At 48.5% G+C, this 14,219-nt stretch overlaps 1 protein-coding gene across 1 annotated transcript in view; it reads left to right on the top strand.

The window, feature by feature from the left end:
- Positions 1-565: 565 nt before the first annotated feature.
- LOC136633647 (adenosine deaminase domain-containing protein 1-like) overlaps positions 566-14,219 on the top strand; it is a 38,519-nt gene continuing 24,865 nt past the window's right edge. Inside the window, exons 1-3 of the mRNA XM_066609405.1 lie at positions 566-722; positions 4,086-4,268; positions 6,944-7,096. Coding sequence (XP_066465502.1) covers positions 566-722; positions 4,086-4,268; positions 6,944-7,096 — 493 coding nt within the window. The remainder of the gene's footprint in view (positions 723-4,085; positions 4,269-6,943; positions 7,097-14,219) is intronic.

The raw sequence follows: 14,219 nt of genomic DNA, 5'->3' as shown, positions 1-14,219 counted from the left end.
CTCCGTGTAAACTAGCCCTTAAAGAGCCACTACACCTTGAAATGGGGGGGGGGGGGGAGCTGATGTTTTTTTTTTTCATAACCCAAAAGTGTAAACATCCGCATCCGTAAACCGCTTCCTACTTGGAAACAAAGCAGCCTGATGGCCCCCTAATGTGTTTTAGGCCATTTATTGGTTTAATCCACAGACAGCCCCAAAGCGGCCTGTTCCTTCACACAGACCATGCTCCATGTAAAAAGACTCAGGGCAAGAAATAGGAGCTGTCACTGCGTGAATTGGGCAGCGTCTGAGCGATGGTCGCCCCATATAAACCCATGCAGTGACGGAACAAGAATGGTTCACTTTTGAACGACTGCTTACTGTGAATGGAGGTGGGCGGGGGGAGGACGGTCCCCGGACCCCTCTGCCTCCATGCCGGTAGCGCTGTGAATGAGGCCAGTGGTACTCGCTCCTCTGTAACAGGATGAAAGGCAGAGTGATTTGTATATGGATTTATCGGTTATTACCGCTCCATATAGAAGGAAGCTGGTGCAGATAATGTTTAACTTCTCTGGTTACAGATAGAATGGCAGGCGTTAACGGCTGGAACCAAACCTCTCATGTTCCCAGTTTTGCCCAGATGTTAAAGAGAAATTTGTCGATTCAACCATCGGCGGCCGTGAGCCAGGCGGCAGCGTGCTGTGACAGGACTGATGGAGCTGCCAAAATCACACCTGTCACAGGTTACATTCTGGTTTTTGTACCTTTTTTCTTTATATGTAAAAATGGTCTTTGCGGAGTATTTGCGTATGAACTAATGAGTGGTCCGTAAATGGGGTTTTATTTTAATTTACCGTATAGACTCGAGTATAAGCCTAGTTTTTCAGCACATTTTTTTTTGTGTGTCTCCTGCGGTGGTGCGGCACGCTGCTTGAATTCTCTCCGTTGTCATCCCCCGCCGTCCTCTTTGCTCGGCTCTATCATCCCCTGCCCTCAGCGCTGTGTAAGTTAGAGCTGTGATTGGATCAACTGTCAGCCAATCATAGCCAGTGTTCGATCATTCACAGCCAATCAAGCTGCTTTAGAATTCTCCCCGCTGTCATATCACTGCTCGGCTTTCAAATCCCCTGTCATCAGTGCTATGCAAGTAAGCGCTGTGATTGGATCAAGCGCCAGCTGTGATTGGCTGGCGCTCAATCAAATCATACCGCTTACTTACACAGAACTGACAGAGCCAAGCAGAGAGGACGGTGGGGGATGACCGTGGGGAGAACTCAAGCAGCTTGTCACATAGACGCCGGCTGGGAGGTGAGTATGGAGGGTTTTTTTTCACCTAGTATATATTCTAGTATAGCTCTGCTTATACTCAAGTCAATAAGTTTTTCACAGTTTTTTTGTGGTGAAACTTATTGTCTCGGCTTATACTCGGGCTGGCTTATACTTGAGTATATACAGTATTTTTTTTTTTTTATGACTAGACTGCAGCCTTTCATCCAGTTTTGAACATCCCACTATGTATGAGCCTTGTGTTGTCACTATTTAGCTCTCATTCCCACGGACGGATTTCCGCCGCGTAATACGCGGCGAAAATCCGCTGCGTTGCCCGCAGCTATTAGGTTCTATTGACGCGGCCGGGCGCGTCGTATGATGCTGCAGTGCGTCACGCCGAAGCGTCATGCAGGACCCAGAGCGCCGGATCCGCTGGTAAGTATGGGGTCTCTGGGGGGCGCCATGACGGGCTTCGCCGCGGAATATTCCGCGGCGGAGCCTGTCACGGCCGTGTGCAGCCGGCCTTAATCTGGAAAAAAAATACATGTCCCTTGAGATGATTAGTGTGCAACAGTATAATTCTTTTTACGGAAATTTGATAAGACCTTTTTAATCATTCTATTTGAAGTCTTTATATTCCAAAGACCCCTCAGAGCTCATGTTACATCTTCGCTACGGGAAAGGTTGTTGTGAATGTGACTGTATATCTTGAGAGGTCCAAGTTTTGCTATGCTGTTAGGTAACTTATACTGAACGATCACTGCGTTAGGAACAGCTGCTGCGTAACATCTTCTAATCAGTAATGCGGTACCACGTGATGCCCGCATCACTATCTGCTTTTAGATAATATGCTGATCTCTCCTCTCTGCAGCAGAAAGCAACATTTGCAGTAATGGGTACATGTGGTGACTGGCTGCAGGCATATTTGTGCCCACAGGTGTGCTGCCAGGATTTCTGAAGCAATCACACTTGTCTGATCACAAGCCACAGTATCAAGAGTGAACCATGGACAGATATCCGACACAAGATCACCCAGTGGCGGGCCACGTGTGGTTGATCCTAGAGGCGAGTGTCGGGTTACACGTCTTGTAGCAACGACATGCCACAGGGGACCAACTGACACAGCTGTACAACAGTTGGGAAGTTAAACAAATTTTAACACTGACCATATAGCATACTTTGCAGCGACTGAGGTTCAATAGCCAAAGACCGACGAGGGTGCCCATGATACTGCCACATCATTACCAGCAGCGCCTCGCATGGGCCCAGGAAAGGTGTTAATGCACCTTGGATCCATAGCAAAAGGTCATCTAGAGTGATGCTCGGCATTTCTTGCTGAACTACATGGATGACCAGGTCTTCATCTGATGTAAACAGCATGAACCCGCATCCCATAGGTGTAATGTTTGGGCTCAGGCCGGTGGTGGTGTGGCCATGGTCTGGGACACGTTTTCCTTGTATAGCCTAGGGCAGTTGGTTATCATACCCCATTCCTTGAATGGTGAGCCTTGCATAACCCAGTTGGCTGATCATCTGCACCCATATCCTTAGCAAGATTTCCCCCATCACATTGCTTTGTCTCACTGAGCTCGGACCACTTGGGAGTGGTTGGAGGAACACAACAATGAATTCTTCATACTGCCTTTGCCCCCAAATTCACCGGACTGGAATCCCATTAAACACATTTAAGATGTGCTGGGAAGAGGTGTGAGATCTGTCTCCACTTATCCACAAAATGTGCACCAACTGACCGAGCTGCTGCAGCAGACATGGGGCAAGTGGAGTATGGAGGTTGTTCCCCCAACATCTGAAAGCCATGATTGCCCCAAAAGTGGACCAACTAGTTATCAAGTAGGTGTTCCTAATCCAGTGATTGGTCAGTGTATTTTCCAGATCAAAGCTGCTTTCTCTAACAAGCCTGCTTGTGGGTCTACAAGTTCAGGTTTACTGGGACTAAATCGATTGGCCAAGAATACGCCTCTGCTGTTTAGCTGATGGAAGGGGCTACGACGCTCTGCAATATCTATGACCTTTGATGTCGTGTTCATCGATCATGTGGCCTGTGTACAGCTCTGTTTCGATTGAGTAACTGAGATTGAACTGCAATACCAGGCACTGCCGCTGTGAAATCAACCATGCTGTGCCTGAGACACAGTGAAGAGTCCAAGCACTGCAGCCCCTTCCCACAGCTGATCCGCAGGAATGCTGGCAGTCGAACCCCCAACTATCTAAGGCTGGGTTTACACGGGGCGGATTGTCGACGGAAATCTCACGGTTTGGCCGCAGCGAAAAACCGTGAGATTTCCGCCGGGAGAACCGCTGCTTCAAAACCCGCGGCGGTTTTAAAGCGACCCGGCCGCTCGCTCTTCCGCTGCGGCCGGCTCTCCCATAGAGGAGAGCGCGGCCACAGCGGGGGAAAAAAAAATGAACATGTTGCGGTCGGCAAATCAGCGCCGCAGCAGTGGCTTCTGCCGGCTTAGCCGCAGCGGATTTGCCGTCCCGTGTTTGAGAAATCTCGTCCACATGGCTTGCTAATCCCGGGATTAGCGGCCGCATGTGGATTTGCCGCAGCGAAATTCTGCACGGAATTTACGTGGAAAATCCGCCCCGTGTGAACCCAGCCCAATATTGGTGACCAGGAGTAGGACATGTTATAAGTTTTTGAAAAATCGTGTATGTGATAGATGGATATCACACACTCTCTCTAATGGGGTTGTTTGCTGTGAATGGAAATACATAGACAGCTCTCGTCCCAAAATTACGGCCGTCTGTCCTTCAGCCTTTAGTATGCATCTCCTCATTCTCCTTTCTCTTTCACCCTGACATGAACTGTTTAGGTAACTTTCCTGAACCACTTTTGAGTAAGGCAATTCTGCCTCCATCACCATTGTCACCTATAAAAGTGCCAAAAGAGTTCATTATGAAGTATAAGCACGGCGGCTTGAATCCAGTTTCTGCTTTACACCAGTTTGTTCAAATGCAGCATATGCAACTTGAGCTAAAAGAGACCATAACTACAGGTGAGGATCTGTTGGATGTTGTTAAATGTATTGCTGAATGTTAGCCTTAGGTTGCGTTCACACTGGGCAGAATAATCCCTGTATTAGCCAGCTATGTGAACGAGATTTTTCAGAAATCTCGTCCACACGGGACGGTGAATCCGCTGCGGCAAAATCGGCGCTGTGGCACGGATTCGCCGGCCACAGTATGTTCGTTTTTTCTTCCGCTGCGCCATACTCTCCTTTATGGGAGCGCCGGCGGCAGCTTAAAACCGAGCGGCCAGGCCGCTTCAAAACTCGCGGCTAGGTGTGTTTTGAAGCAGCGCTTCTAATGGCGGAAATCTTGCGTTTTTTCGCTGCGGCCAAACTGCAAGATTTCCGACGGGAATCCGGTGAGTAAGAACCCAGTCTTAGTGTAATGAAAGCAGTCTGGAGAAGGGGACTAGATGGTCTTCTCAACTCCTTTTAGGCTAGGTTCACCTCTCCACCAGAGTCCCAAAATCTTGCAGTGAATCCTAGACAAAATAGTCAAGCTTGTCAGATGGCATACTGAAGGCCTGACGAATCCCATTAAAGCAAATTGGATCAGTCGGGCACCTTTTCATATCCGGTATGTGCCGGATGTGGTGCTTACAGTTTTTCTTCTGTTCTTCCGTTGGCAGAGCCAAACTCTGGAAACCAAAAGCACGGCCTTAAAGTGGTTATCTCATGAAAACTGATATTCATAGTGGGAAAGAACCTATAAAGTCACATTGCAGTACCAGTGTATTATGTATTTTCCTGGGCAGAGATAAAATAAATTGGCCATTCTAGCTCCCCGTAGAGTTTAACAATGACTTTTCGGCTCTCATTAGTATTGGGTGTATTCTGTTAGATGAGTGGCGCTTTCTGTATACAAGGTGTCGTGAGATAACCCCTTCAGAATTGAGTCCGCTTTGCTGTTGAGTCTTTTCTGTTATGTAATTAAAATTTTTCAGAATGATAACTCTTCTCACCTGGGTTATCTCAGCGCTACTCATGCAGCCAAGCGGAATATGCATTTTCACCAGATGCATTGCCAATTATCTAATTTGTATGGCCAGCTTCAATCCACACTAAATGTAGAAAATCATTAAAGGGGTTGTCCCGCAATAGCAAGTGGGGTTAAGTACTTCTGTATGGCCATATTAATGCACTTTGTAATATACATCGTGCATTAAATATTGGCCATACAGAAGTTATACACTTACCCCCTCCTGGTGCTGGCGTCCCCGTCTCCATGGCGACGAGCAAACTGCTTCTCTGGTCGCCGGAACAGTCGCGCTTGCGCAGAGATGAATCCCCTTTCTGGAAGGTCCTTGCTCACGAGCTGCGTCCTGGCTCCTCCCCCTTCTCAGCATCATCGCGTAGCTCCGCCCCATCACATGGTGCCGATCAGCCAATGAGGTGGCTGGAATCGACAAGCTCAGACAGCAGAAGAACATCCACAGTGCACCATGGGAGAAGACCTGTGGTGCATCGTGGGAGAAGACCAGCGGCAGCCATCTTGGAAAGATTTTTTTTTTTAACGTTGCTGAACGGGGATTCAGGTAAGGGAATTTTTTTTTTTTAATAACACCTGGCAGCAGTATTCTTTTACAGGTACTGGGGGACTGGGCAAAAAAAAATTCACTTTAGGCGCGGGACAACCCCTTTAAAGAAATAATCTTTGATCCTATCCTGTCTTGTACTGCAATTGGGAGATATATATATTCACCCCATCCTCTTCCTTTCCAACAAATCTCAGCTGTTTGATAGATGTTCATTCCTCCTGTTCACTTCCATCTTCATCTATGTTCTCTGTAAGGCCTCATGAATATGGGCGTATTTGAATTGTGGAATCTGTGATCGGCACCCGCACGGGAGATTTGCTGTTCAAGTCGCCCATAGGAAAGCATGGAGCGTCCTCCGCTCCACGCACACACGCGGATTTGATTTGCAGAATCTGCCAGCTGAAAATAAGTTGCAGCATGCTTCATTTTAGCGTGGATTCTGCACGGACGGGCTCCATTGATCCCTGTGAAAGCGTTTGATCTGCCATGCATCCGCAATTACATTGCGGATTTGTAGGCAGATTCTTCTCTGGTTGCTTGGAGACCAGGCAGGGAGGTGGGGGAAGGCGCCATTGAGCTTGCCTTTTTTTTTTTTTTTTTAATTAAATTGGCATGGATGATCCGCTGTGCTTCTGCATATATCCACGCGGGAAAACCATCAAATCTGCGATCGCCCACGAATATTGTATATTAATTTCTGCCATGAATTGCAGGTCTTCCGCGGTGGATATCTGCACACAGAATCTGCCGTGTACATGAGACCTGAGGTTCCTTTAGGCTACAGCCACATACAGTGACATTCCTGCATTGAAAATTTCCACACTGAGTTTGCCAAATTTGCTCACCAAAATTAACTTGTGTGGCATGCTTAGTGAAATGGTGAAAATCCACAACAAACTACATGGATGGTGTAGCGCGCTGTAAACTTCAAACGTGCCGCATCTTTATGTAAACTTCACCAAGTATATTCTGCGTCGGCGCTGCTTTCATTCCTGTACGATTTTCATGGTAACTCCAGTAGTTTTATAATGTGTAGACTATATACTTATGATTTGGCTTACTGCAGTATGATATATAATGTTTTTAACTACATGCCATGTAATGTTTTCTTCATTGTGTCTTAAGGGAATGTTTTTGGTACTTATTTTGCCTTCTGTGCCGTTGTTGATGGAATTCAGTACAAAACTGGAATGGGACAGAACAAAAAAGAAGCAAAAGTCAATGCTGCAAAACTGGCTTTGGATGAACTTCTTCATTATGAAGAATCTGAATCGTATGGTAATTGTCCGAAAATGTGATGATAGATTTTATTTTTTTTTTTGGCACACTACTATTTAATCCCCTTTTCCTTTTTCGTTTTCGTACTTACATTTAATCAGTTTGTGTGTACCATTCATACTTTCTAATTATCTTTTATGTCCTACTGCACGAAGTTTATAAAATGTGGATCGGCTCACCTTTTTGTTGGAGGGGGAGCCTCTAGTTTTGACTCCGCCATGCTACATCATCCCATAAAGGTGTATACACGCTGCAGAATATGTTGGCGCTATATAAATAAGGATGATTCTTATTAAATTGCAAGTCCATGTATGTCAGGCATACTTCCTAGGAAAGCTCCAAACATATATGCCAAATGTATCCATTGGTCCCATTCATTTTTTTTTTTTTTTTTTGCTTTTTCTTAGGCCACTCTCACACAATAAGTCTTTTTTCCCCATGACATCATGACAGCATACGCTGGAGGTTGCTCACCTGCTGACCTGAAGGGACAGGAAGAGGCAGAATATAAAAAGCACCTCCCCTCCACCAACACCAGTGTTTTTCCTGTCCCTTCAGGACAGCAGCGGCAGAACTCCAGCAACGCTGTCCCATGCCGGAGGAGGACTTACCGGCGAAGCGGCGGCGTGGATCTTTCAGGCAGCCCCGGCAAACCCAGTGGGAAGGACCCCATCTGGGAGCTTTCCGGGGACTGCGTGGGCCGGGGCCCAAGTACGGGTTGCCGGCACCACTGCGGCCGTCATTTCGGGCGGCGGCCGCCATCTCCGGTGGGCCGGGGTCCAAGTACGGGCTGCCGGCACCACTGCGGCCGTCATTACGGCGGCGGCCGCCATCTCCGGGTCCAGGGCCGACAGAGCGCTCCAGGGGGCGTGGCTTCGGATACAGCGCGGTGACGTCAGGCGCTCCGCAAAGGGGGCGTGGCCTGGCGCGGCCGGCGCCAAATTCAAAAATCTGCTGCCCCTGCATCAGCTGGTGGTGTTTCTCCAAGCTAAGGAACGATCCTAAGCACAGGAAGCGTTCCTGCAAGGCGCAAGATGTCGACCAGAGAGGACCCAGAGACCCTCCTAACTGTAAGTGGTCCAGTGGACCAACCTACACCTGCACTACATACACTTCCCGACTAACAGAGTTTCCCTTGTCTTACAGGACAGGGATACTCAAAAACCGAGGGAGGCTAGACGCAGGAGTAAAAAATGTCCAGTATGTCTAACCAAACTTGACGACTCCTGCACCAAAACGTTATGCGCTACCTGCTCCGCGAAAATTATGCAGGAGGAAAAAACTTCCCTTATGGCCGAAATTCGGTCAGTTGTCCGAGAAGAAGTGCAGTCCTCCCTCTCAGACCTCCAACCTGGGCCTTCCGGGGTTACACGCAGGTCGGTTCCGGCGGTGTCTGAGTCTGACTCCGACATAGCGGAAAATGTGGATTTTGACGGGGAAGTGACGCAGGAGGACAAGAAATATCTTTTCTCTACCGCGGACATGGATCAACTGCTGAAAGCAGTACGCAGGACCATGCAGGTGGAGGAAGATGTGCAGCAACCCCGCACAGTCCAGGAGGATATGTTCGCGGGGTTACTCCCGCAACAAAAATCTTCATTCCCCGTAAACGCCACACTCAAGCAGCTGATTCTAAATGAGTGGGAGAGCGTGGATCAGGCTCCGCTAATCCCCAGGGAATTTAAAGAACGCCTGTTATTTCCGGGAGATGAAGTGTCCTTTTTGGACGAGATACCTAAAGTCGATGCTGCAATTGCCATGGTATCCAGAAAGTCCGGGTTGCCCTTTGAGGATACGTCCCACTTAAAGGACCCGTTGGACCATAAGGTGGACACATCCATGCGTAAAGCCTGGTCTACTTCCGGTCTCATCATGAAAGCTAACATCGCGGCCACTTCCGTGGCTCGTTCCATGGCAATCTGGTTGGACCAATTCGCAGCCCTAGTGGACCAAAAAGCCCCTAGGGAGGAGTTCGCAAGCGGCATCCCTCTGCTGCGAATGGCAACAGGGTTCCTGGCAGATGCTTCGATGGAAACAGTCCGCCTCGGAGCCCGCATGGCAGCCCTATCGAACACCGCCAGAAGGGCAGTGTGGGTGAAAGAGTGGTCAGGGGACGCAGCGTCCAAAAATAGGCTATGTACCCTACCGTTCCGGGGCGGGCGTATATTCGGACCAGACCTGGATCGTCTGCTGGAGAAAGCAGCTGACAAGAGTCACGGACTGCCTGCCACCAGACCACCCAAGAGACCCTTCACCCCTCATCCCTCGTCTACGTACGCCGGGAAGGGAAAGACCGGAAGATGGTCTTATCCAAAGGGCGGAAGGGGTAAGACTTTAACTTTTGTCCCTCAGCCCATACTTTCGGGCCCGGTAGGGGGTAGACTGACTCGCTGTGCCAATAGCTGGCGTAGTATTACAACTAATGAGTGGGTACTGCACCTAGTGGCGGAGGGGTACAGGATCGAGCTACTATCCCGCCCCCCGGACAGGTTTATGATAACCCCAACCCAGTCTCCAGGCCTAGAACAGGCTCTGTTGGAGGGCGTACGGAACCTGCAGGGTCTCGGCGCAATTATCCCAGTCCCTAAGAAGGAACAGGGAAAAGGTTTCTATTCCCCCCTCTTTCTGGTTCCCAAACCAGACGGCTCCCACCGCACCATTATCAATTTAAAACAACTGAATAAATTCATTGAATATAGGAGATTCAAAATGGAAACCATTAGAACTGCAACTCCTTTAATTGCCAGGGATAACGTAATGGCTACAATAGACCTTAAGGATGCCTATTTTCATATCCCTATTTACGCCAACTCACAAAAATTTCTGAGGTTTGCGCTGAGGGTAGAGGGGGAAATCCGCCACTTCCAGTTCGTCTGCCTACCATTTGGAATCTCCTCGGCTCCGCGAATTTTTTCCAAGGTCGTGATGGAAATGGTGGCCTTCTTACGAAATCAGGGTGTCATGATCATCCCCTACTTAGACGACTTCCTGTTGGTGGCAGATTCCCCGTCTGCTCTGAGATCACACTTAGAGTCCACATTGCAATTATTTAAGGAGCTTGGCTGGATTGTTAACGAGTCAAAATCCAACATGGAGCCAGAAACCAGGAAGAAATTCCTGGGTGTCATCCTGGATTCCAGTCTACAAAATTCGTCCCTTCCTCCCCTAAGAAAACATCTTATCATAGAGGAATGTTCCAACCTATATAAAAAACATAGGGTAACGATAAGAGACGCAATGCGGATCCTGGGACTAATGACTTCGTGCATCGGCGTGGTCCCCTGGGCCCAATTCCACAGTCGCGGACTCCAGTCACTAATTCTCCAGAATTGGGACAAGTTGCAGGCTTCGCTTGATCAGACAATCCCTATTTCTGCGGAAGCCAGAGCTTCACTCCGTTGGTGGGTGTCGTCGGACAACCTGTCTCAGGCATCCGATTGGAATTTGGACCCGGCCGTAATAATCACGACCGATGCCAGCGCCAAAGGGTGGGGGGCCCACTTTGAAGGCGGTTATGTACAGGGGGCCTGGGACGTTCACGAGAAAGCTAGCTCATCGAACTTTAGGGAGCTTAAAGCTGTATGGAAATCCCTGCGTAGCCTGCAAACACGATTAGTGGCGAAACATGTGAGGATCTTCTCAGACAATATGACAACAGTATCACTCATTCGCCACCAGGGTACCACCAGGAATCCTCCACTACAACGACTGGCGGGGCGGATCCTTCAATGGGCGGAAGGCACAACAAAGTCCCTATCGGCCTTTCATATAAGAGGAGCCGAGAACTCAGCCGCGGACTTTTTAAGCAGAAGGAAAGTGGACCCAGGAGAGTGGGAACTCCATCCAGAGGTGTTCAGCCTTCTTGTGGAGAAGTGGGGGGTACCAGAAGTAGACCTCTTTGCGTCAAGCGCAAACACCAAATGCCGGCTTTTCTTTTCCAGAGGCGCAGAGAAACAGGCCCTGGGCACGGACGCTCTCTCTCACCCCTGGGATTGGGACCTAGCGTATGCCTTTCCCCCTCTACCACTAATCCCGCTTCTGCTAAGGAAATTACTGCAGTCAACCCTAACAGTAATTTTTGTAGCACCATATTGGCCCAAAAGACCGTGGTTCCCCCTCCTGAGATCCCTGTCAGTGGGAGAGCCCTTCCACCTTCCAACAAGACCGGACCTACTGTCGCAGGGCCCTCTTCTTTACCCGGAAGTTCACAAGTTCAGGCTTACGGCCTGGAGCTTGAGCGGGTAAAGTTCCTAGGAAAGGGTCTTTCCCCTAAGGTTATTTCCACCATTAGCGAGAGCCTTAAACCCTCGACACACAAAATCTACTCCAAAGTCTGGAAAAAATTTTCGGAGTGGTTAGGCCAGGACATCCAGCAGCTGGATCAGCCAGACGTCCGGAAAATCTTAGATTTTCTCCAGGCGGGCCTGGATAAAGGTTTGAGTCCGAATACGCTCAAAGTCCAAATTGCGGCCTTGGGGGCATTCTTCGATCTCGCGCTAGCGGAGCACAGGTGGATTAGGAGATTTCTTAGAGGGGCGAGCAGATTACATCCATTCACACGGGCCACGGCACCACCCTGGGATCTAACCATAGTCCTTCAGGCCTTATGCGACCCCCCATTTGAACCGATTACGGATCTATCCATCGCCTGGCTGACATACAAGGTAGCCCTGCTTGTGGCAGTTACGTCAGCCAGACGCGTGGGGGAAATCCAGGCCCTCTCACGAAGGGCCCCATATATGACTATCCACCCGGACAAAATAGTTTTTTCTTTAGACCCATCCTTCCAGCCTAAAGTATTGTCAGATTTCCACAGGGGCCAACCAATAGTTATTCCAGCCTTTTGCCAAAATTTCAAAAATGCAAAAGAACAAAAGCTCCATAATATAGACGTCAAAAGAGCGGTACTAGCGTACCTCGAGGCAACAGAAAGTTTCAGGAAGTCTGACAAACTTTTCGTTCAATTTCAGGGGCAGGCCAAAGGAAAGGCCGCTTCTAAAGATGCGATCGCCAGGTGGCTCAGGAGAGCCATCCAGGAGGCTTACAAGGCCAAGGGCATCCCCCCTCCAGAAGGATTGAAGGCCCACTCAACGAGAGCGGTGGCATCCTCTTGGGCGGAGAGAGCGCACGCATCGATTGAGCAAATCTGTAACGCAGCCACATGGACTTCAGGCCATACTTTCATCAAACATTATAGGCTGGACTTTAAATATAGTCAGGACGCATCCTTCGGTAGGAAGGTGCTCCAAGCCGTAATCCCTCCCTAAAAAGCCCATGCCACTTATTTGGTATTCCTCCAGCGTATGCTGTCATGATGTCATGGGGAAAACGGGAATTTTTTCTTACCGATAATTCCCTTTCTGGAAGACATCATGACAGCATACGGGCTTTTTTCCCCCCCTTACCAACATGGTTACCCTAGTTTGTCCAACACATGAGGTAATGTGTATGCTTTAACTTTGTTTTCTGAGGTGTGTGATGTCAATAAAAACACACCTTCTGGTTAAGTAACTGGTCACTGTGGTCATTTGGAACGCACTGGTGTTGGTGGAGGGGAGGTGCTTTTTATATTCTGCCTCTTCCTGTCCCTTCAGGTCAGCAGGTGAGCAACCTCCAGCGTATGCTGTCATGATGTCTTCCAGAAAGGGAATTATCGGTAAGAAAAAATTCCCGTTTTTGCTATTTTTGAACGCTGTATGCTCTATTTTAATGAGTTACCACACTTTTTAACGCACCTCATAACCCATTGTAATCATGAGGTGCATTAAAAACGCTGTTGAACACATTGTTAAAAGCATTTTCAAGGACACCTGTGTGAGAGTAGCACTAGATGACTAAGCTATTCTATACAGAAACGAGCTATACTAGCTATACTGAATCTTTCCCCATGAATCTGTCAATCTGATCATCTCCTCCTGCCCTGTAACCTGCTGCTTGCAACTTGGACAGCATGTTTGAACCAGCAGGTTCCTTTAACGTGGGAGCGTATGGACAACCTTTTCATCATCAGTGACGTATGTCTGAGACATCTAAGGTAAACCTCAGGAAATCCTCCTGATATTTGCTGTGTACAGTGCAAATGCAACGTGAATGCATCCTCAGTTCTGCATTCAGGTGTGAAGTGCTACTCACTTTTGCTTGGCAGGTAGAAAATGCAAATTTTCAGCAAAACTCCAAGGCTCTTCCTTTTCAAGTTAGAAGGTTAAGTTATTATGACTTATAATGCCTACTCTATGTACACACTGTTTGCACTTAAGAAATAAATAATTGGCCAAACATTTGCTAAATGGTGTCCTCCTGGCTGGTATGGACTGAGGCGAGGCATCCTGCTTCAAAAAAAAAGCGTGTATGGCTGATGTATAAATGTCTCACAGGTTTCCCATTGTATACTACAAAGGTTAACATTAATTAGGCTGTCTAAAGGCCCATTTACACTGGATGAATGTCGGGCAAACTATGCCCGACGCTCGTCCCCTAGTATACTCGCTCCTGTGCTGTTACACAGGAGCAAGTATCGCTGGCTCTATGACAGAATGGCCAGCAAGGGGCCTGGGTGGCTGGAGGAGACTCATCCCCACACATACTAGCTCCCATGCTGCTGCACAGGAGCTAGTATCGCTGGCTCGCTCAGCAGGGTTTGGGGTGGCTGGAGGAGATTTTACTACTCGCTCTCCCTCGTACCTCTCGATTCACTGAACGGCCACTGTGTTCAGTGAATGGTGAGAGGCGGGGAAGAGTGAGGAGTAAAATCTCCTCCAGCCACCCTGACCCCTGCTGAGCGAGCCAGCGATACTAGCTCCTGTGCAGCAGCATGGGAGCTAGTATGTGTGGGGACGAGTGTCGGGCATCGTCCAGTGTAAATGGGCCTTAAGAGTTGGAGGGGGGAGAGCAACAAGTGCACTAAAAACACTCCCTGTGTACCCCTTTATTCTTCTATAAGAAGTTGGTGGGTGTATCATGCCTCTTATGCAAGTGAAGAGGCCTAAATCCTATCACTTGTTTGTGCCAAAAGAAATCATGCACTGGCCCCTTCCTGCTGCATAGCTGTCAAAAGTAAGTCTATTTCACACTTTTATTACCTCTTAAGTTCAGAATAATGTACCTTAAAATATTAATGTTCTCA

Source organism: Eleutherodactylus coqui, chromosome 6, assembly GCF_035609145.1.
Source record: "Eleutherodactylus coqui strain aEleCoq1 chromosome 6, aEleCoq1.hap1, whole genome shotgun sequence".
NCBI lineage: Eukaryota > Metazoa > Chordata > Amphibia > Anura > Eleutherodactylidae > Eleutherodactylus > Eleutherodactylus coqui.
The sequence above is the reverse complement of the archived record's forward strand: the minus strand, read 5'-3'. Positions and strand labels throughout refer to the sequence as shown.